Source organism: Salarias fasciatus, chromosome 8 (genome assembly GCF_902148845.1).
Source record: "Salarias fasciatus chromosome 8, fSalaFa1.1, whole genome shotgun sequence".
In the NCBI taxonomy this organism is placed as follows: domain Eukaryota; kingdom Metazoa; phylum Chordata; class Actinopteri; order Blenniiformes; family Blenniidae; genus Salarias; species Salarias fasciatus.
In genome coordinates this window covers 13,461,907-13,482,270 of record NC_043752.1, presented here as the reverse complement: position 1 = coordinate 13,482,270, position 20,364 = coordinate 13,461,907, and the positions used below count along the sequence as shown (strand labels likewise).

Sequence of the window (20,364 nt, the reverse complement as noted above, 5' to 3'; positions counted from 1 at the left end):
GCGTGACGGCTGCCAGCCGGGCGTCCGCGGCTCCGCGGTGACCGTGGGCACGCCGAGCCGAGTGGGAGATGATTTATGATCCTGCCTGTAGTTTACGAAAGATAACCTGGCGCCGACCGGGCTTTCATAGACAGCGTCAGCGCAACAACATATTTTTCTGTAGTTTCTTCTTCTTCTTATACAATCAAATGGAAAACCCCAACACTTTACAGTTCTGGGAAACTTCCATGAGGGTTAATGAGTGAGGAATTCTCTGCCGAGTGTTTTGTATGGCCTCTTAGGTGCCTTCAGTAACCAGGGATACTGGGGCTCCCTCGACTCTCTCTTATTTTAATTGACTTTGGCCTGCAGGAGGCTTGTGTCCATTCAGACCCTTTTCTGGGCAGAGACAGAGACGGGAGGGAGGGAGGAACAAAATGTGAATAGAGCTCCCTCAGAAACGAAAGAGTGCAGCCCACTAGAGCCGTTCTTGTTAGTTTGCTCATGTTCTTTGTTCTCCTTTCAGCCCTCCTGGCTAAATGTCTTCAAACAAGCCGTTTGGGGGTCATGATTCTTTATGACAGGTTTACTGCAAAAAAAAAAAAAAAATGTTGAGCTCATTGTTGCTGTTTGTCGGTTGAATCAGTGAGGACGCACTGCTGGTTGTGTACTGTACGTGCGTTCGGACATTGGTGACCGAACCGTGTGGGACGAAGCCAGCGGGTTAGTCCAGGGCCGACGAGGGAGCAGGTGTCTGTTAGATACAGAGCCGAGTGAAAGCGGGGAGTGGGGGGAGGGGGGCGGACAAGGATCATAAGAGCTCTTGGCATCCGCCTTACCTGCCGCCTCCTGCCCTGCCAGTGAATGAAAAGAAAAATGGCGCGAGAGCAGGAAGGCGATAACGAGTGAAAGGATTGTTTGGAGAGAGGCGAGTGTAGGAGTTTCCATTGTGGTTATACGGACTTACAGCTATCAGTTCCTCTTCCTGAAGCACCACAGTCATTTTTACTGTGATGCTTGGAGAACAATCACATACTGGGACCGTTTATCTACTTGGAGCTGACCAAGTTTTCAAAGAACAAACCCTAAAAGTGCCACTGACTCTACAAGCTTTAATTTCTCATTTTGGACTCCGATAGACAGATTAGATACCGGATTTACCGGCTGATTCTAGCTGGTTACCTAACCAAATTCAGACAAACAAGAAAACACAGACATGAATGGAACGGCCTCGTGACGTTTAGATGTTCCACACTGTGCTCTGAACACAGTCTTTCTGATAATCTCAAGAACATGCCGATCTGAGAAAGTTTTCCTCTGGTTAGTTGAAGATGATGCAGCAGTTTCTGCTTGTTTTAGTAAATTTGCTCCTTTATTCCTGATGATTGCGGCACATGCACGACAGTAAACAAGATGTATTGCTATAAAAATATCAGTGTGGTTTTTCCTTTGTGGTCTAATTGACAGTGTATGACCGTCTTTAAGTGGACACAGCTTAAAGACACTGAAAGGAAAGAGGTTCTTCCCCATCACCGGTTTCCTCACTGGATCATCAACTTCTCAACACAGGAGGCAGTTGTTAACATGGACCTGGACCGATCCAGTATATCCATCACTGCTGTGATCAACATTTTGTTTTGGCAGGAGTTGTAAGCCATCCATTTACTTCTATTTATCCAGGCTTGAGACTGTCACCAGTTTTTGAAAAGGAGTACATTACGCTGCCTTAATGTCTCTTTACTCTTGTAGTCGATCCCCAAAGGACTGTAGATTAATGTCATTTTCAGCTTAATGTAGTCCTGCTGTTTACCAGTGAACTTGTTTCTTACTTACTTTAACATTTATCACCACCAGTGAGGCTCAAGCTGCCAATCTTTCAATTTACAAATCTACCTTTAAATAGCAGAACAGAAATGTATTCACCTCGACTTATTCAATCCAAACATCCCCCACACAAACAGTCCAAATTGTAGATAAGTAAACTGCATTTTTAATATATTTCGGGTGAAGTAACCCCCCCCTTAGCCCGGAGGCCTTATACCTCCCAGAGTGTGAAGCAAAAACAGAATCAGAGCATTTGATCAGCGCCGTCGTCTCTCTGCCTCCTGTTTGTGCTGCGGTGGAAGGTGGGGCGGGGGGGAGCATTATCATTGGAAGGAGCATTGAGCAACTGTCAGGGAAGCAGTCCGTGTCATTTGTCACGTCTCCCCGGGGCTTTATGACGGCGAGCGGAGTTGGAAGCCGCGGGCCCCGTCGCTGAACCACCCATCTCGTCCCGGCAGATGCGCCTACTGCCCCTCGCCATGGTTGACCATCAGGCCGGGCAGCTGAGCACCGGAATATCAATACGGCTCAGACTCAGCCGGACCCCGGGGACTCTCTGCAAGGCAAACAGGATAGCCTCCCCTCCTTATGGAAGACAGAGACTCATCGCCGCCAGGGAGAGCTGTGTAAACATGGCAGAAAGATGCTTTGTGGCACAAAACACCAGTTTGATTCACTGAGAAATGGCGAAGCGCTACACCTGAGACGATCCTCTCCAGAGCCGGGAGAAACAGACAGGTCCATTGAAAGGCCATCTGTAGGCGGAGAGACAAGAGGCAGTAATCCCTTTGTGCTCATCATCGGCGCTGTCCCGAGAAGTGTTTGGGTGTAGAAGGAGGAGGAGGAATGAGACACCGTGAGGAGTAAACGGCTCGGCTGTTCCTCCTCTTGTCATGTGAAACCTGAAGTTTATCCTCTGAGTCAATGACAGGGCCTCTCCTTTAAACAGATCGCTGCACAGTGGAGGTGGTAATTTTGTGTGGCGATAAGCCCTTTATCTAATAGTAGGGTGGAATAATTCTTCTTTAAGTGGCAGCGATGGTTCCACCTTCTCCCTTTTTGTTTTTTCTCCCCCCTTCTTCTACTCTGTGATTGCTCATGCCTTGTGATTCCTCCGGTCAGCGCCGCTGTTTTTTGTCCTGCGGCGGTCGATGTCGAAACGCGGATGCCTTCCACCGAGCCAGACGCCCTCGCCGCGGCGCAGCCAGGGGATAAATTGCGGAGACATGTTTATCAACATAGAAGAAGTGCAAGTTACCCCTTGTTGGAGGAGAATAATGGAACCTAATTGAGCTGTAACATGCTGGCTGGTCGCCAGGCCCTCGAATTGAAAACTCTCCATCAGAAGGGGGTCTGAGTAGCGGGAGGGTGCTGCGAAAACACCGCGAGACATTTTGACATGGACGTGACGCTCATAAGCCTATTAGCCATGCTTGGATCTCGTTGGGTTTAATTGAACGAATCTGTACGTCTACCTGCAAGTGTGATGGGCTTTTTCTTTTCTTTTTTTTTTTTTTTTGAGAGGAAGTGCACCTGAGTAGGGCCTTTTCTGTCAACCACAGGCACAGCCGCGGTAAAGTCAGATCAATTCTCTGGAGGAACAGCACAGTCTGTCTCCTGGCACCTGCCTTGCCAAGAACAGGAGGGAGAAAAGGGGGAGTAGGTAGAGGAGGGAGGGGGGGGGGAGAGGAGAGCATGAGCGGGTGGGAAGGAGGAAAAACCCAGCTGCCTCTGTGCTTGAGCCCCGTGCTGCTTTTAAAGGAGCAGGAGGGAGGGGAGAGGAGACGAGAGGCAGGGAGACTGCTGGCACCATCTGTACATGTCTTTTGTATTCCAGCCCTCATCTTTACACAGAGCGAGGCTGGTGTGCTCAGTGTTCAAATGAAAGGATAGGAGGTGCCTTTTGGGGTGCAGTGCTCTGAGAGGAGAAGGTGTGTGTTTGTGTGTCGACGCAGAAATTTCCAGTTTTGTCCTCGGAAATTCGCCGCACTCAGAGGACATCTTGTGTCCTATTTATTTTACCTCTATCTGTGTGTTATTACAAGCCCGGCGCGGTGTCTCTCCTGCTCGTGGATGTGTTTGCGCGCACGTCACTAAGCTTGCGCTCTGTTTGCAAGCAGCCATGTGTGGTCAGAGCTTTAGGTTGCCATGTTTGTGATGGGAGTCAGAAGCTTTTGTTTGTTCCTCCCTCCTATCAGCTCCATTAGCCTGATGTCTCCTCGCTTACTGACTCACTCCACCTTTTTTATCTCTTCCTCCGTGTGTGTGTGTGTGTGTGTGTGTGCGTGTGTGTGTGTAATCTACGCCATGGCAGCCCATCCTTGCATGTGGCAGCAGGGTGGATCTGCCTGCGAGGACAGCCTGCGCTGTCTGCTGTCATATTGACGTGGCTTTTTGCACAAACCGTCGCTGAAATCGCCGAGCGCTCTGCTTCACCCGCCCACCCGCCCCTCCTGCTCCTTGCTTCAGCCCTGGAAGTGCTGTGAATCATAAGAGGAGGTGGCTGCCGTGCTCTTTGATTAAATCCACATTCCCTCTCTCCGAATGACGCCACTAAGACGGGCGAGAAGGAGGCAAAAAAAATAAAAAAAGAAAGGGAGTGAGATTGAGAGAAGAGGGGAAAGTGAGTCTTTCTGTAGTTGGCACGGTACAAACACATGCACTGCAGATGAAACGCATGCGATTCAATCAAATACTCTGTGGTAAGCTACCTAACCAAGCAGTAGGTAGAGGGAGTTGACTGGAGTCCATGAGCAGGCCCAGAGTGAACCCTAGTGGCCGCGAGCAGCTGTGACAGGCGGATGTTTTATGTTGCAGCATGCAGTAGCGTCCTTTTGTTAAATACTAACTTCAAGGAATTACTGTAGAGGATTAAATCTGTCTCTGGGGAAAGAATCTCTCCTCAAAGTGACTGATTAAACAGATAGACAAATAATTCCGCGAGCTTTTTATGTTGGCTCGAACCTAAAATCACATAACAGATTTAAATCCAGGAGCCATGAACAAAGGCATAACTGAAACATTTAATTGTGTTTTTAAGCTGTTGATTTTAAATAAATGATTCCATTGAGTGCCTGGTAGGATTCATACATGTCTGTTGTTCATCGTCATGGGAAGTCATGGGTGTTTTGGAAACACCTCGCTCAGCACAGGACTCCCCAGTTTGCCGTAATGTGTCATACTCATTTATTTTCATAAACCATTCACCCTTGTTTTGCAAGTTCGCGTTCATTTTTCTGTTTCTCAAAGGCCTTCCATTCAGGAATTGTCGTTTCATCTGCTTTCCTCCCCTCGCCACCAGACTCTGTTGCTTTTTGAAGTGCTTGAATCGGAGGACCGTTTTTACCTCTGCAGGTATTTTTAACAGGTGTCCGGCGGCACTGATATTCCCCCCCTCTGCTCTCTTCCCAGCCCTTCTGTCATCGTGGTGCGAGGAGCTGGGACGCCTCCTCCTCCTCCGTCACCAGAAGAACCGGCAGAACGAGCCGCCGGGAAAAGTGCCCATGCAGCCCCCCATGAGCTCCATGAAGCCCGGCCTCTCGCACGGGTCAGTGTTCGCACTGCTGTGCTTTTTGGCTCGCGTTCGGCGCGTGTTTGTGTGTGTGTCGGGTGTGTGAACAGACAGGCCGGACTCTTGGGGAAAGCCCTTCCTCTCCATGTGAAGCCCAGTGTTCCTTATGGATCAGCGGCGAGACAAACTGCCAGACAAACTGCTTGTAGCACAGTCAACAGTGACCAGCCGGGCCTCAGACATTCGTGAATAGAAATAATAATTACATGCTTATTAGGAGGAAGAACAACAATGATGTGTTTCTTTCCTTTTCTTTAAAAAAAACGTGTTTTTGTTTGTTTTTTTCCATCTATCCTGCGCAGAGATGGGTCTTTTCCCTACGACTCAGTTCCCTGGCAACAGAACACCAATCAGCCGCCAGGCTCGGTGTCTGTGGTGACCACCGTCTGGGGTGTGACCAACACTTCACAGAGTCAGGTGAGCGCTCGCACCTGTCTGAGCACGCCGCGCAGACTCTCATTTCTGCAGCGGCGCCGCAAAACGTTTCATCATCGTGAGACTTTAAGATCGTCGGGATCACCAGATATGCTAATATTGTCTTTGTAATTAGTTTCCAACTTCTGGCTCTTTTTGCATCTCGCTGTGTGAACCATTCTTTTGTTGGATGGTTTCATTCTGTGTTTTCGTCTGAGCAGGTGTTGGGCAATCCTATGGCGAACAGCAACAATCCCATGAACCCCGGGGGGAACCCGATGGGCTCGGGGATGTCTGGTAACAATCCGGGGATGAACTCCGGTCAGTTCCCCGGCCCGCAGCAGCAGTTCCCCAACAAGGGAAACTCCAACCAGAGCTACATCCAGCAGGGTATGTACGGTCGGCCGAACTACCCCGGAGGAGGAGGCTTCGGCGGCAAGTGAGTAGACAGTGGATCATCGCCATTAAATTCAATCAATTTAGAGGTTATTTTTCAATGTGGCTTAATGTGTTTGAACCTTTTCTTCCAGTTACCCCGGGGGGCCGAATGCAGGACCGGGTGGAATGGGCATCCCTCCGCACTCCCGTCCTCCGTCGGACTTCACGCAGCCCGCGGCCGCAGCCGCCGCCGCCGCCGTCGCTGCTGCCGCCGCCACGGCGACCGCCACTGCCACAGCAACTGTCGCTGCCCTGCAGGAGACCCAGAACAAGGACATGAACCAATACGGACCGGTAAGGCAGAATGCATCAGGGGAATCACTGTAATATCTACACAACACACTCAATGCTTTGAGCCTTTAGGTAGAATTATTTCCATACTAACAATAGTGGATTGAGGGTTATTGCTGAACAAGTGGAAATCATTGTGAAGGGTGAATGATTAGACAAAGTAGTGATAGTAGAATACCACGTTCACTTACAACAAAAGCTAACACACAGTGTGTTATAACCTTTTGTCTCTTTTTGCAGCGTGACGATTGTGAGCTGTGTAATAGACTTGTTTCAGATTTGCTACATTGACAGTAAAGGCTGAGACGGCTGATCGAGCCCTTTTCTCTTCCAGATGAGTTCCTCTTTCCAGATGGGACCAAACCAGGCGTACAACAGCCAGTTCATGAACCAGCCAGGCCCCCGCGGCCCTCCGTCCCTCCCTGGAAACATGGGCACGGGCATGAATGCATCCAACATGAGTGGGCCTCCGATGGGGATGAACCAACCCAGGGGCCAAGGCATGGGGCCATTTGGGGCCCACAGCCAAAGGATGCCCCAGCAAGGCTATGCGGGGCCCCGGCCGCAGGGCATGGGTATGCAGGGCATGAAAAGGCCGTACCCCGGGGAGGTGAGTGAACATGAGTCCAACAGCTGCGCCGTCAACATGCATCCTCTTCTTAGTGTTTAACAACATGCTGTCGACACTGGATCCACAGCCAAACTACGGCGGGCAGCAGTATGGACCAAACAGCCAGTTCCCAAACCAGCAGGGGCAGTACCCCACACCCAACGCCTCCAGGCCGCTGCCGTCCCCGAACTACCCCGGCCAGAGGATGCCAGGGCAGCAGCTGCAGGGCCAGTACCCACCACCCAGCGGCGCCATGGGCCAGTACTATAAGGTACAACGTCAAAGCTATTGATTTAATTTGTGATGATTGAGGACTGTTGGAACACTGTGGTATATGCCATGATATCAAGGCACTTCATGTGTTTTGTCTTGTTTTTCAAATTGCAGCAGGAGCCACCTTTCAACGGCCAAACGAATAACTTCTCTGGGAGTGGGTATCAGTACAGCCAGGGGAACATGAATGGGGTGAGTCAAGCTTCTGTAGTACAGTTCGTTTCCTTGGATTTACCGTTTGTTGTTGCACAAATCTAACATTTTATCTTGTATCCAGCCTCCCAGACCAGTGGGTAACTACCCCCACTCCCCAGTGCCAGGCAACCCCACCCCTCCGATGACCCCTGGCAGTAACATCCCACCGTACCTGTCGCCAAACCAGGATGTGAAGCCACCCTTCCCCCCTGACATCAAACCAAATATCACGGCGCTCCCTCCTCCTCCAGGTCAGTCACTGAGCAAATCAGAGCGACTTGCATCTTCGAAGGGTTTTCTTTAAAACACTCAGAAATGGTCTCCTTTGTACGAATACAGCCAACCACAACGAGGAGCTGCGTCTGACGTTCCCAGTGAGGGACGGGGTCGTCCTAGAGCCCTTCAGGCTAGAGCACAACTTGGCCGTGAGCAACCACGTCTTTCACTTACGGCCCTCCGTACACCAGACGCTCATGTGGAGGTAAGACACCGAACACAGAACGAATATAACACCCAGCGCAGCGTATTTTGGAAGTGTTAGTTTTACCTTTATCACGGTGGCCTTTTTGTTGACGGGTGGCATTTCACTTTGTAAATAAATCCAGCTCCTACCTCTGCCATAATGAAGCTTTTCCAGGAACCATAAACATTACTTGAATGTAGAATAAACATTTGGACTAGAGCTGTCAGTTAGTCTGAAATGCAAGATTTACAACGAGAGATAATAGTAAATAAGAGAAAAGCTGTTTAAATTTAGACACTGGTTACAATACTGTGCCGGAGGAACAAATGAAGCTGACAACAACTGGGAGAGATTTTTACGGTCGTATTCAGACCTCACAGTGGTGTAGTGGTTCTCCTTTCTGTCAGCTTGCATGTTCTTCCTGTGTGCTTTATTCAGGTAGTTTTTTTTTCTCTTCTAACACTCAAAAATGGCTGTGATGGTCTGTCTCCCTGTGTGTGCCCTGCGATGGCGATTTGACCAGGGTGTAGCCTTCTTTTGCTCATAGCCGGCTTTGATCAGCTCCAGCACGCCGTGACCATAAGCTGGATAAGCTGTATATAAGATGAATCGAAGAATAGTTGAAGCAATCCTAAGAAGAAAACCACCTTTATTCTTAAGGGTCAACCACATGTGTATTTTCTATTTTAGATTACTCTAAAAACAATAATTATCTTTAATTATCCATGAGAGTAATGACTGAATTATTATCAGTCCTGAAATTGTTTTAATTTAGCCTCGTTCTCTTGTTACCTGTTTTCATGCAATCTTACAGCAGAGATTATTTTGTAAATAAGTGAAAATGAATTTCTGCAGGTCGGACTTGGAGCTCCAGTTTAAGTGCTACCACCACGAAGACCGTCAGATGAACACCAACTGGCCGGCGTCGGTCCAAGTCAGCGTGAACGCCACGCCGCTCACCATCGAGCGCGGCGACAACAAGACCTCCCACAAACCCCTGCACTTGAAACACGTGTGCCAGCCGGGAAGGAACACGATCCAGATCACAGTCACTGCCTGCTGCTGTGTGAGTGCACAAATCTCCAGAACTAATGAAAAGAGGTTTATACAAATCCCGAAACAGGCATATTTGCCAGATAGATACTGTTTGCAAAAAGAAAAAAAAAAAATCTACCTCTATATGACATTTCATGGTAAAGCTTAAAGCACAATAAAAAATAATCTCTGGTATCTTTGTCCCTTTAGGTATATGTTTTGAAACCGTAGGAAAAATGCTCAACTGACACCCCCTCTATAGGATGTTTTCCGTGCTGACAGTGATGTTTCTCCTCGCAGTCGCACTTGTTTGTGCTGCAGCTGGTCCACAGGCCCTCGGTTCGCTCCGTCCTGCAGGGCTTGCTGAAGAAGAGGCTCCTGCCTGCGGAGCATTGTATCACCAAAGGTATTTCCCGCGAACGCATGCGCGCGCGCTTTTCGCCCGAAATCTCCCGGCTGTGTTTGCTGACGAGCCGCTTTCTCTTCCGCCTCGAAGTTAAGAGGAATTTCAGCAGCGTGGCGGCGTCGTCAGGCAACGCCACGCTCAACGGGGAAGACGGCGTGGAGCAGACGGCCATTAAGGTCTCGCTCAAATGTCCGATCACCTTCCGGCGAATACAGCTTCCAGCGAGAGGCCACGACTGCAAACACGTCCAGGTATGTATTGAAATGGTTGCTTTATATTTTACTGTAAAAACAATTTAAAATTGATTGACTTTTTCATTGTTCTTGTAGTGTTTTGATTTGGAATCATATTTACAACTGAACTGTGAGCGGGGGACATGGCGGTGTCCTGTATGCAAGTAAGTTTGATGTAACTCATACACTAAGTGGTATTAGTTTTATTTACATCTTGCTTTTGTGTGCTTCTGCACTTCAAAATGACTCAAGTTCTCCCTCTTTCTTCTCTCCTCAGTAAAACAGCGTTATTAGAAGGACTAGAAGTGGATCAGTACATGTGGGGAATCCTCAATGCCATTCAGAAGTAAGCTCAAATAAAACAAATGTTAAAAAGACTTATATTTCCTGTCACAGTCTTTGTAACTTTATGATTGTATTTGCATTTTTCCAGCTCGGAGTTTGAGGAGGTCACGATTGACCCGACATGTAGTTGGCGGCCGGTGGCCATCAAGTCTGACATCCACATCAAGGAGGATCCGGACGGACCGCTGGCCAAGAGGTTCAAGATGATGAGCCCCAGCCAGATGATCATGCCCAATGTGATGGAGATGATCGCCCAGCTCGGCCCCGGGCCGTCGCCGTACCCGTCGCTACCGTCTGGCCAGGGGGGCAACAACAGCGAATATGGCAGCCAAGGTGACACAAATACTCTATGGAGTCATCTTTAGAGACACATGAACAAAAAGCTTGTATTTACATGTTTTTTTTGTTGTTGTTGTTTTTGTGTTGGTGCAGGCAATAGTTACCAGGGGCACGGGAACTTTGACTTCCCTCACGGCGCCCCCGGTGGTACGTCGATGAACGACTTCATGCACGGCCCTCAGCTGTCTCACCCGCCTGATCTGCCCGGCGGCCTGATGCCACAAGACAAGCCACTGTCCCACAACATGCCTGATTCAGTACGTCAGAGTCAGATCCTCACAAAGTGTTTAAAATCTTATTGAATCTTGGAAAGAATAAAAGTATCTGATCTTTTTTTTCTTCTTGTTTCCTGTGAAGATACCTCATTCTGCCGGTGGCGACCCGTCGCACGGTCCCATGCAGCAGAGTTTACACGCGTCTCCACACCCTGGGAGCCAATCAGGGCAGCAGCTACACCACAGCGGGCCTCCTCAGCCCTCACGACAAGCAGCACCTCCTCCTCCTCCTCCCCCTCCTCAGCAGCAGCAGCAGCAGCAGCAGCAGCAACAGCAGCAGCCACAGCAGCAGCAGCAGCAGCCCGGCCCCAACAGCCATCCCCACAGCGACCTGGCCTTCAACCCCTCCAGCAGCTTGGACAGCCAAGCAGGGTCCGACATGCCGGAGCCGTCTTTAGACGTGAGTGCAGGAAACCGCCGATCTTTCTAAAAAAAAAAAAACTTTTGCGTTTTAAATCAGGAAACGATCCTTGAACATGTTCCTCTTCTTGCAGCTTCTTCCAGAGCTCGCGAACCCAGATGAACTCTTGTCGTACCTGGACCCCCCGGACCTCCCCAGCAATAGCAACGACGACCTTCTATCGCTCTTCGAGAACAACTGAGGCCGGCTCAGACGCCATGAACTCGATCTGACCGCCCGCAGTTGTACGGCCAGAAACCCAACGGCAGCCGCTCCGTACTTGAGAAACACAAAGATGCACTCCCTTTCTCTTCTTCCTCTTGTACAGTTTTCATTCGCCAGCGCAGATTGACTGAAAGAGGTTAAGACTCAAAGACACAGCAGGACCCGGGGTGGGTGGGGGCTCGTTCCGCCCCCCCACCCCGCGGTGACACCTTTGAACTGTGCAGCTATACTTGGTTGATTTTTTTTTTTTTTTTTTATGCCACACATGTGTATGTGTGCCCATTAGGAACGTGTTGTAGCATTTTATTTTATTTTTTTTTTTTTTTACTTGTGTTTTATTTCCTTTTTGAGAAGAAAAAGGAATTCACTGTAAAAAGAAAAACGACAAAAAAAAAATAGACAAAACAAAGCAAAAAAAAAAAACTGAACTTAGAAAAACCTGCGCTATCTGGCCAGTGTGTGTTCTGTTATTCCGATCTGAGAGGCCGCAGCTCCATTCCCCGACTGGTCTTGTTCGTCGCACTGTTTTACCCGCCACACATCATTTAAAAAGCACAAGAGATTCTGGCGATGCACGAATAAACAATTTGTCTTAACAAAAGCTAAAAAACAAAAAAATCACTTCGACCTCGTGACACCGTGCATTTCTAAAACCGTGTCATTCTGCCAATATTTTAAAAAACTTTTTTCCAGGATATTCAGCTCCACAGTTGAGCTCGACACATATTTTTCTCAAAAAAAAAAAACAACAACCTGAATTTTGACCCTTTGGTGACAAAGAAAACCTTTATACTGCATATTTGAGAACAGCGTCTGGCCCTCCTGTACAAAGGGGCGATCACAGAGGAAAGGAAAGGTACAGAGCGAGAGAACGTGGCTCCCGTGACGCTCCTGCTGCAGTCATTGCTTCCTGCTCCGGCTCCTTCCACGCCGCCTGCTCTGCATGAGCCCCACTCGTTGTCGGCGTTTCTGCAGAGTTGCATCTCTTCCCCTGTTAAATGATGTGCTGTTTAAGTAGTCTACCAAGTGCATGTGTGCCAAGCCCTCGTCTAGTGCTGTTCCAAATGGTTTAAAAAAAAAAACGAAAAAAAAAAATGTGTGTTTTTTTTATCAGTTGCTGTTTCCACAGATCTTTTGTTTGTACGTTTGTTTTTGATTTCTGTCAGATTTAGTATGATTTTATTTAACACTAACATTGAAGGGATAAAGCTGATATCAGCAATACATTTATCATGTATTTGCTGTTATATTGAGTTATTATGTTTAGTTTGTTTTTTTTTTCCTTCCTTTTTTTTTTTTTTTTTTAAATGTTGCTGCATAATTAAACGATCCATGAATCTTTTGGGAAACTGTTCAACATCACCAAAGTTCGAGGGATGAGAATGGAAATGCTTGTGTTTGCTTGGTCGTGTGTGTGAGAATGTGTGTGCGTGTGTGTTTATTGTAACATTGGTTCCTAAAGTTATAGAAAGTAACAGTTTCCCCATCACTGCTGTTCAAGAAGCGGTTTTCAAAGCAGTATTGGAGCAGACTTTTCCTTTTATTTTTCTTCGCCACATTTTGTTTTCAGACTCACCTGTTGAGAAGAGTGCTGTTCAGTATGCAAATGTATTATTTTTTAAGAAATGCTATTGTACTGTAAATACCATTGTGAATATTTTTGTATCATCTCGATGATGTCTTGTCCGTCGATCGTCCGTCGTCCAGCCTAATCGCGTGCCGCTCCCACGTCTGACCACTGACTCTTGTTTGTAACCAGCATCCTCCAGCTGCCTGGCCTCCGCCGTCCCGGCGGAGCCGGTCCTATAAATGTCTCATAAGCTACTTCCTGCAGGTCATCGTGCTTTTTTTTTTTTTTTTTTTTTTTTTTTTTTTCCTTGTGTTCCCCTCATCACTTCAGTTTTCCATGTCAGATTCAGTTTGAAGCAATGCTTTCTTTTTTGTTTTGCTAAGATGTATTGACTGAAAATAATCAATGTTGTTTATTCATGAATTTTATGTTAACCTTTTTATCAATGTTACAGTTTTTTGGAAAAAAAAAGTTGTGGTATCAGCTGGCTTTCAGTGTAATTAGTGAGCTATGTGAATATCATAATTGTTGCTAATTGTCAATACACAGTGGTATTTTAAAGATATATCACAACCATATTTTAAAGAAATTCATGATATTGTTTATATTTTTGTTAAAGAAAATGTGGCTTTTTTAAAAGCATGAGACCATATACATTTTTATCCCCTTTTGTTTAGTTTTCTTTTTCTTTTTTTTTTTTGGTAAATTATTTTGTACTGGTTTTCTTATTATTAATCTGTAAGGCTAGAAATCCAATTTCTTTCGATTGTAGCATCATGCTGAATTAACCACCCTGACTTTATGTAAGCATTATTTTAAATGTCATTCGAGGAATGTTTGCTTTTTGTTCCAGTTCAGAGCACTGACATGTTTCGTATTTAAATCATTAAAACACGTCAAAACCGAAGTCCATCTTAAAACGATATTTAAACGACGCACTGCCACGTTTTCCTTTCTTTCACCAACTGACACTTTGGTTCGGTTCCCATTCAAGCCGCCGTCATTTCACGTTGTGTTACTTTTCAAGTTGAGCCAATTTGGTGTAAAAGGCAGCGCCCCGAATCTGTACTTGCACAATCACAATAAAGGGCCATTTCTTTGGGGGAGATGTTGTTTTTAAAAAAAAAAAAAAAAAACAAAGAAAATTAAAATTTTAAAAAAAGGAAAAAATAATGAAGAAAGGAAAAAAAAAAGGAGAGTAAGGGCATGTTTATCAGTTTATCCTGGAATGGATGGCTGCCAAACGTCCCAAGGATGCCTGTATATATGTAAATTAATATAGAGACATGTGAACAGAAATGTATTCATTTTCCCTGGGAATGTGCATTGTTTCTTCAGAATAATAAAAAGCTTGCAACCCCTCTACTGGACGTGGCTGAATATGGAAAAATGAAACTTGTTAGTCGGTGTCTGTTGGGTTTCTCTCCACATTTTGTTCCTCCCCCCCTTGCTGTAATATACTTTCACCTCTTTTTGTTATGGGAACTGGGACAGCTATGTTTTACATGTAATATTTAGCCTAAGTGTTCTAGTCTGTCACCTGCATACTCTTGAGGTGCTAAAGCTATTTAAAGAGAAAAAAAAAAAAATACAAGGTTACATTGGAGGTGAGGGGGAAGAGCTAAGGGAGGGACGGGTCCAGAAGATTGTAACCAAATCCACAGTTTGTACAATTTTTTGATATCATAAAATAATACAATCTAAGGTGATTCATGCAACGTGGCCATTTGTCTTCATGTTTGTACATTGTATGTACAATCATTTCATATAAACTGGTCAGAAAATAAAGGAACTAATTGTGATTTTTAGTCTTGCAGAACTGTATGTAGTTAGATGATGTGACAACCTAATATTTATCTAATAAATATGTATTCAGATGATACCTGTATGTCACTGTGGTTCTGTCTTTTTGTGCCGCTTGTGTTGTGCGCCTGACAGTCAACTCGGCCCCAAGCTCAGTCGGTCCCATGTAAACTCGCAGGGCTCTCAAGTCTCACGCACTGAGCGTGACAGTCACGCATTTCAGTCTTTTGTCACATGCTCATGCCACAAATTGTATTTCTCAGGCTGAAAAAAAAAAAAATACCATTCATTTTGTCTGGTGCGCCGCTGCTATGAAACCGAGAGGAATCAAAGTCTGCAAGCCTTACCTGTCAATCAAAAAAGGAAAGGGGCGGGCCAAAACAGCACAACAACCAATGATAAAAAGCATTGTTACAGCACATGAGTCTGCTCGACAGTGATATTACATTTAATTATGTCTGTTAGCTTCTGCATCTGTTATTTAATTATATCTATCCTAAATTTATATTTGAATCATATTTAATTTTTCTATGTGTAATTGGACTTTGTAAATTTTCACATTTTTATTCCCTTTATATTTCTTTTCTCTGTGCTGCTGGAACACTGCATTTTCCCCCTGTGGGACAAATAAAGGACTTTCAATCAATTCAAATCAATCTAAATTATTCAAATGTGGCTGTGTGACAACATGAGACAAGGCACCAATCAAATTTGATTTGTAACTGTAGATAGCATTTCTATATTTGCAAAAGATTAATGAAACGCAATAGATGTATGACAAGAGATATCTGTACTTCCATTTAAAAGCTGCCTTTGAATGATCAGGACTCTGTGGCTGTAGCTCTGTCACTTCACGTGACTCGCTTTGCACCAATTTGGTTCCTTCTCTCTGTATGAAAATGTCATTTAGAACTTTCCTGACTGAGGAGTTTGCAACAATGTATCGTTTTAAATGACGTCATCATCTAATTTGACCTAAATATGCAAATGAGCCCCTAAACAAATTAGAAGATGACGCCATTTAGAACGTTCCCAAGTGAGGCGTTGGCAACAATGTGTCAGTTTTAAAGCTCTTTTTTAAATGTAAATATTAACATTATTTCACATTATGCACTTTCATTTAAATCATTTTGACACTGGAATATGTAACACAACTCACCATTCAGTTCAGCACCAATAAGGTTCCTTCTTTCTTCGCAGAAACTTCATGTCAGCTCATGTGGACTTCGCAGGAGGAAAAACCGGGCTGAAAGCAGTGAATTACATCCATAGCAGCGGCGCACCTGACATATTTACCGGTAATTTTTTTTTTCAGCGTGAGAAATACAATGTATGGCGTGAGTTGGTTAGCTTTGGACCGAGTTGGTCGGGGCTGACGAGCTTCTGGTCGACACTTCCTGCATGAGGAGTAGATATCAGTCCACGCTAATGCGTTTATCTCTCTTCAAAATAAATAAATAAATAAATAATACTTTTTTACTATTTATTCACATCAGAATCAACAGCTTCAGTTTATATGACTGTATTTTATGAAATTCTAAAAAGCTAACTTTAAATTCACATTATTTTTTTCTGTCCTTGTGTGGAAGATAAAAATAATTAATTTGGCAGTGATGATGTTTTTCAAGATATTATTCAAAATGGTTATTAGGTGGTTGCTCCACAGTCCACAGACAATAAAAAGCAACACTTTGCTAGTTGGATGTGTTTAATTTGAATATTTCTTTATGATCTGCAGCTGTCACCACTGTTACTCTTTATTTTATTATTTTATTTTTGTCTCTGTTACATTAACAGGAAATTGAGTTCATCAAAACATGCATTTCAATAAAAATAATGAATAATTTTAATCAACAATCAAAAATTTAAAAATAAAAATCGAGCTGTGTGCTCCAAGACTGAACAGCTACATTCTACCATTTGTTCTGTTTTGCTTTACTTTGCTTTTCTGAGCTTTAGAAGAAAAGTAGGGAACTCAATAGTTTGATTGTTGTTGACTTTTTACAATATGCAGCTCCATCAATTGTGTTAACAATAAAACGTGTTAAAATTCCATATCCACAGATCTGTATCCTGTGAAGACTGAAAAAGTTGGACTGTGACAAGAGCCGCTTGGTGTCACTGCACCAGGTTTTCACGACCAGACGGCACATTTGCATGGAGTGTGAGGATTTTGACAAAACCCTTTATGACTTCATGCATGAGAGACATTTCTGTCCTCAAGGCCTCCGTCTCAAGGCTATGGATGTCCTGAGACTGGAGAACATTGTGTCGGTTGATCAGGAGTCCCAGCCTAACAGGGTCAAAGGTCCTGGCTTTCTCCTGGCTCATAGAACTTCATCATCCAAGCCAGGCGAACACATCCCCTGGCTCCAGTCCCACTTCGTAACAGACTAATATACTTTTTTCATGATGTGTCAACCTGTTGAAAGGTCTGGGTCCTTTACATCTGAGCGTTACAAATTTCTTTATCGATGGGACGCAAACACTGTACTTACTTTCATCTGTAGCTTATCATTTCAATCTGAATATTTCCACAAAAAGAAAAACTGATGGATTTGTGCCACTGTCCTACTTTGGCGCTGGATCCCAAACTCTTTTTCTAATTATATATCATCAAGGAGATGTGCAAAAAGCAGTGTGACAGAAAGAAATTGACTCACTCTGAACATATCTTTCAACATAACATTTCCAAGAGACGCAGTTTTATTTCTGAATACGTAAATACATGTTCCATACTAATGCAAAATAAGTAAAGAATTAATGCTGGTTCAGCCAGTGATATTGTATCATTGACTGGTAGATATTATATTCTGAAAGGATTTGTTTAATGCTGCTGAAACTATTGAAACACTATGAAAAATAAACAACATTAATTTAATTAAAAAAAAGTTTTCTTTTTGATTAAGTCCAAATGAATAATTTGAAATGATTAATAAAGTTTATGTGCTCAGCAGTACTGGAGACTGGCCGGTAGAGGGCGCTGTTTAAAAGCGTTCACATATGACATGAAATCCCGTGTAATCTCGCGAGACTTCAAGTGGAGGCTCTTTTCCGGTTACATTGCGTGACTTTTGGGGCTCATTGCTGACCTGCTTGTTCACGTGCGTCTCTATCAACATGTTCCTCTTATCCAACCGGATAAAGTGCTGCTCTCTGGCCTTCACCGCCGCGCGGCTGTACAGCAGCGGAGCGGCGGCCGCGAACAGCAACCCCACCGTCTACTTCGACATCTCCGCGGACAACCAGCCGCTCGGAAGAGTCACCTTCGAGGTGAGAGGACCCGAAAACACTCCGTATGGCTGCTGCCACGCTGCTGTCACTGTGTCAGGGGGACACTGCAATGAATGGGGAGGAACTTCACCCTGCATGTTTGACTCTAATGAACCTTAGAGGCGCTGATTCAAAGTTTTTTTCTGCACTTGTTCACATATTAACCCTCCGGCAATTTCATTTTTTTTTCCTTTTTATTGCAGCTCAACGCTGAAGTTGTGCCAAAAACTGCAGGTAACTACTGTTTTATCCGTCCAGACATTTCAAAAGCGTGTACAGGTTCTTGTGATATTGTGATTTAATTTAAAGTCTTATGAAAGCAGGTGACATAACACAGCAAACAATGCACAGTATAAATACGTTTTTGAGTTCATCAGAATCGATTTGTAGTTAATTAAAAGTTTTCACTACATTTTAAACTTGTGCAGAACTTGTTCTTCATCAAGCTCATCCACCTGCATGCATCAAGATATGATTTAAATGTGTGTACTTGCAGAAAACTTCCGGGCTCTGTGCACGGGGGAGCATGGCTTTGGCTACAAGGGCTCCACTTTCCACAGGGTCATCCCTCAGTTCATGTGTCAGGTGAGGTTTCCTGCTTTTCTTTTGTTGTTGGGTATACTGCTGTGGAGTGGTGGATGAAACCGTCTTTGTCTTGTCAGGGTGGAGATTTCACCAACCACAATGGAACTGGAGGCAAGTCCATCTACGGATGGAAGTTTCCCGATGAGAACTTCAAACTGAAGCACACTGGACCCGGTAATGATGCTCAGGAAATACACACATGTGGCATAATAACTTTAGAATGTGTAGATTTGTTTAGTCAGATGACAGGAGATGCAGCTCCTGTTTCATTTCATTGTGAACCACGTCCTTCAGACATGATGCATCTCCACAGGATAAAATTAGATCTAACAAGTACAGCACAGTTGAACACATCAGCACTGTGTGACACTGCACAACTCATTGAACTCTTCAGCTGGGAAGCAGCACTACTTTAAGGCTTTGTTTACAGCAGTGATTTGAAAACATGCCGATGTTCATTGTTCAGCCAATTTAGCTGATAAAACTCAAACAATTCAACACATTGAAATACTAAGATGTAATTAAAGGTATTTTTGGACATTGCTGAAAATGTTTCTGTGTTTTAGATACTGTAAGATACTTTGCAACGATATCAGCAGTTAGAGACTTTATAATATAAGCAGTGTGCGTGGTTTTATTATTGTCTTTACTCCTAAACTCAGAAACCTTGTTTTTCCATGTAATTTGTTACATTTGTGCTCCACCACCAGGTGGCGGCATTTCACGAATTTTCCCTTTCAGAACAGACACTTAGTGAAGCTCTGTCTTCAGTTGTGTGATGATTTGTGTAACTTTGACGAATCTCCACAGCTCTGGTGAAAACACACACTACTCTGATATTACTGGGATCTGACTGAATGTGAATTTCTTCTAATAAAGGAATCTTGTCCATGGCCAACGCGGGGCCCAACACTAATGGATCCCAGTTCTTCATCTGCACCACTAGAACAGAATGGTATGTACTGACAAACATGATCATCAGAGATGGGAAGATATTGTGGAATATTTTACTGTTATTGTTCTCAGTCGCTGTCTGATATTATCTGTTGAAATCAATTCAGCTGCCTCTCTCCATTTGATTCCCCTCATAGTTTTTAAGAGAGCATATCTTTAGAAAGCACTGGTTTAAGCCTTGTTCACCAAATTTGCCATTTGACCGTCCCCTGTAGATCTATTTTAAATGGACCCTTTTTCCTTTCTGATGCAGGCTGGACGACCGGCATGTTGTGTTTGGCAGCGTGAAGGAGGGAATGGACGTGATCAAGAAAGTGGAGGCCCTGGGCTCTCGCTCCGGGCGCACCTCCAAAAGGATCACCATCACAGACTGTGGAGAGCTCAAGTAGACTCGGACACGCTCACGCTCTCATCTCCTGCTGCAGTTTCATAGAAAAAGCTCGAATGAAGGAGTGTGACTCTCCGCTCCGTCTCTCTCTGCTGGTAATCGCTTCAGAACCTCTCACTCAGTCTTTTTGTGGTATTTGGAGGCTGCGGCGCTCATTGTTCAGGTAACTACTTCCACACTAAACTACGGTATGAAATGTGAACTTTTAATGTAGAATAAATAGTGGTTCTACTAAATGTGAAAACAGCAACTCATGATTGCATAAAGTGGTTGGGGAAAGGGGCATTTATTTACAAAAATAAAAAGATTTTTGTCAAATAATCTTGTGTTTTTATGAGGCGAGTCGTCATCTCAATATAACAAACCTAGAAGTGTCTGAAATGAGACTGTTGAGTGAAAATGGTGTAAACCTTGAGTGGGAAAAAGTACTGAGGAATGAGATGATTTTTCTCATCACCTTCTGCTTTCCTCGTCA

The 20,364-nt window shown here is 44.7% G+C and overlaps 2 protein-coding genes across 5 annotated transcripts in view; both read left to right on the top strand.

The window, feature by feature from the left end:
* Nucleotides 1-11,615, top strand: part of LOC115392805 (zinc finger MIZ domain-containing protein 1-like) — a 98,727-nt gene extending 87,112 nt beyond the window's left edge. For all 4 annotated transcript variants that reach the window (XM_030097402.1, XM_030097401.1, XM_030097403.1 and 1 more), the window contains 18 exons: nt 5,215-5,350; nt 5,677-5,791; nt 6,010-6,227; nt 6,319-6,520; nt 6,852-7,127; nt 7,216-7,398; nt 7,515-7,592; nt 7,678-7,846; nt 7,935-8,076; nt 8,914-9,124; nt 9,394-9,499; nt 9,590-9,750; nt 9,829-9,896; nt 10,010-10,078; nt 10,166-10,410; nt 10,510-10,673; nt 10,774-11,091; nt 11,186-11,615. In XM_030097402.1, the coding sequence (XP_029953262.1) occupies nt 5,215-5,350; nt 5,677-5,791; nt 6,010-6,227; nt 6,319-6,520; nt 6,852-7,127; nt 7,216-7,398; nt 7,515-7,592; nt 7,678-7,846; nt 7,935-8,076; nt 8,914-9,124; nt 9,394-9,499; nt 9,590-9,750; nt 9,829-9,896; nt 10,010-10,078; nt 10,166-10,410; nt 10,510-10,673; nt 10,774-11,091; nt 11,186-11,293 (2,969 nt within the window). In that variant the 3' untranslated portion in view covers nt 11,294-11,615. The remainder of the gene's footprint in view (nt 1-5,214; nt 5,351-5,676; nt 5,792-6,009; nt 6,228-6,318; nt 6,521-6,851; nt 7,128-7,215; nt 7,399-7,514; nt 7,593-7,677; nt 7,847-7,934; nt 8,077-8,913; nt 9,125-9,393; nt 9,500-9,589; nt 9,751-9,828; nt 9,897-10,009; nt 10,079-10,165; nt 10,411-10,509; nt 10,674-10,773; nt 11,092-11,185) is intronic.
* A 6,115-nt stretch (nt 11,616-17,730) lies between these two features.
* Nucleotides 17,731-20,196, top strand: ppifb (peptidylprolyl isomerase Fb). The gene is made up of 6 exons (XM_030098500.1): nt 17,731-17,962; nt 18,166-18,196; nt 18,459-18,547; nt 18,625-18,721; nt 19,427-19,502; nt 19,755-20,196. The coding sequence occupies exons 1-6, from the start codon at nt 17,810-17,812 to the stop codon at nt 19,888-19,890; spliced, it is 582 nt and encodes a 193-aa protein (XP_029954360.1). The 5' UTR covers nt 17,731-17,809; the 3' UTR covers nt 19,891-20,196.
* Nucleotides 20,197-20,364: the final 168 nt, after the last annotated feature.

Coding starts and splice junctions, on each gene's coding strand:
- ppifb (XM_030098500.1), top strand. CDS start 17,810: ATGTTCCTCTTATCCAACCGGATAAAGTGCTGCTCTCTGGCCTTCACC. Junction 17,963..18,165: donor TCGGAAGAGTCACCTTCGAG/GTGAGAGGACCC, acceptor TTTTTATTGCAG/CTCAACGCTGAAGTTGTGCC. Junction 18,548..18,624: donor TCCCTCAGTTCATGTGTCAG/GTGAGGTTTCCT, acceptor TTGTCTTGTCAG/GGTGGAGATTTCACCAACCA.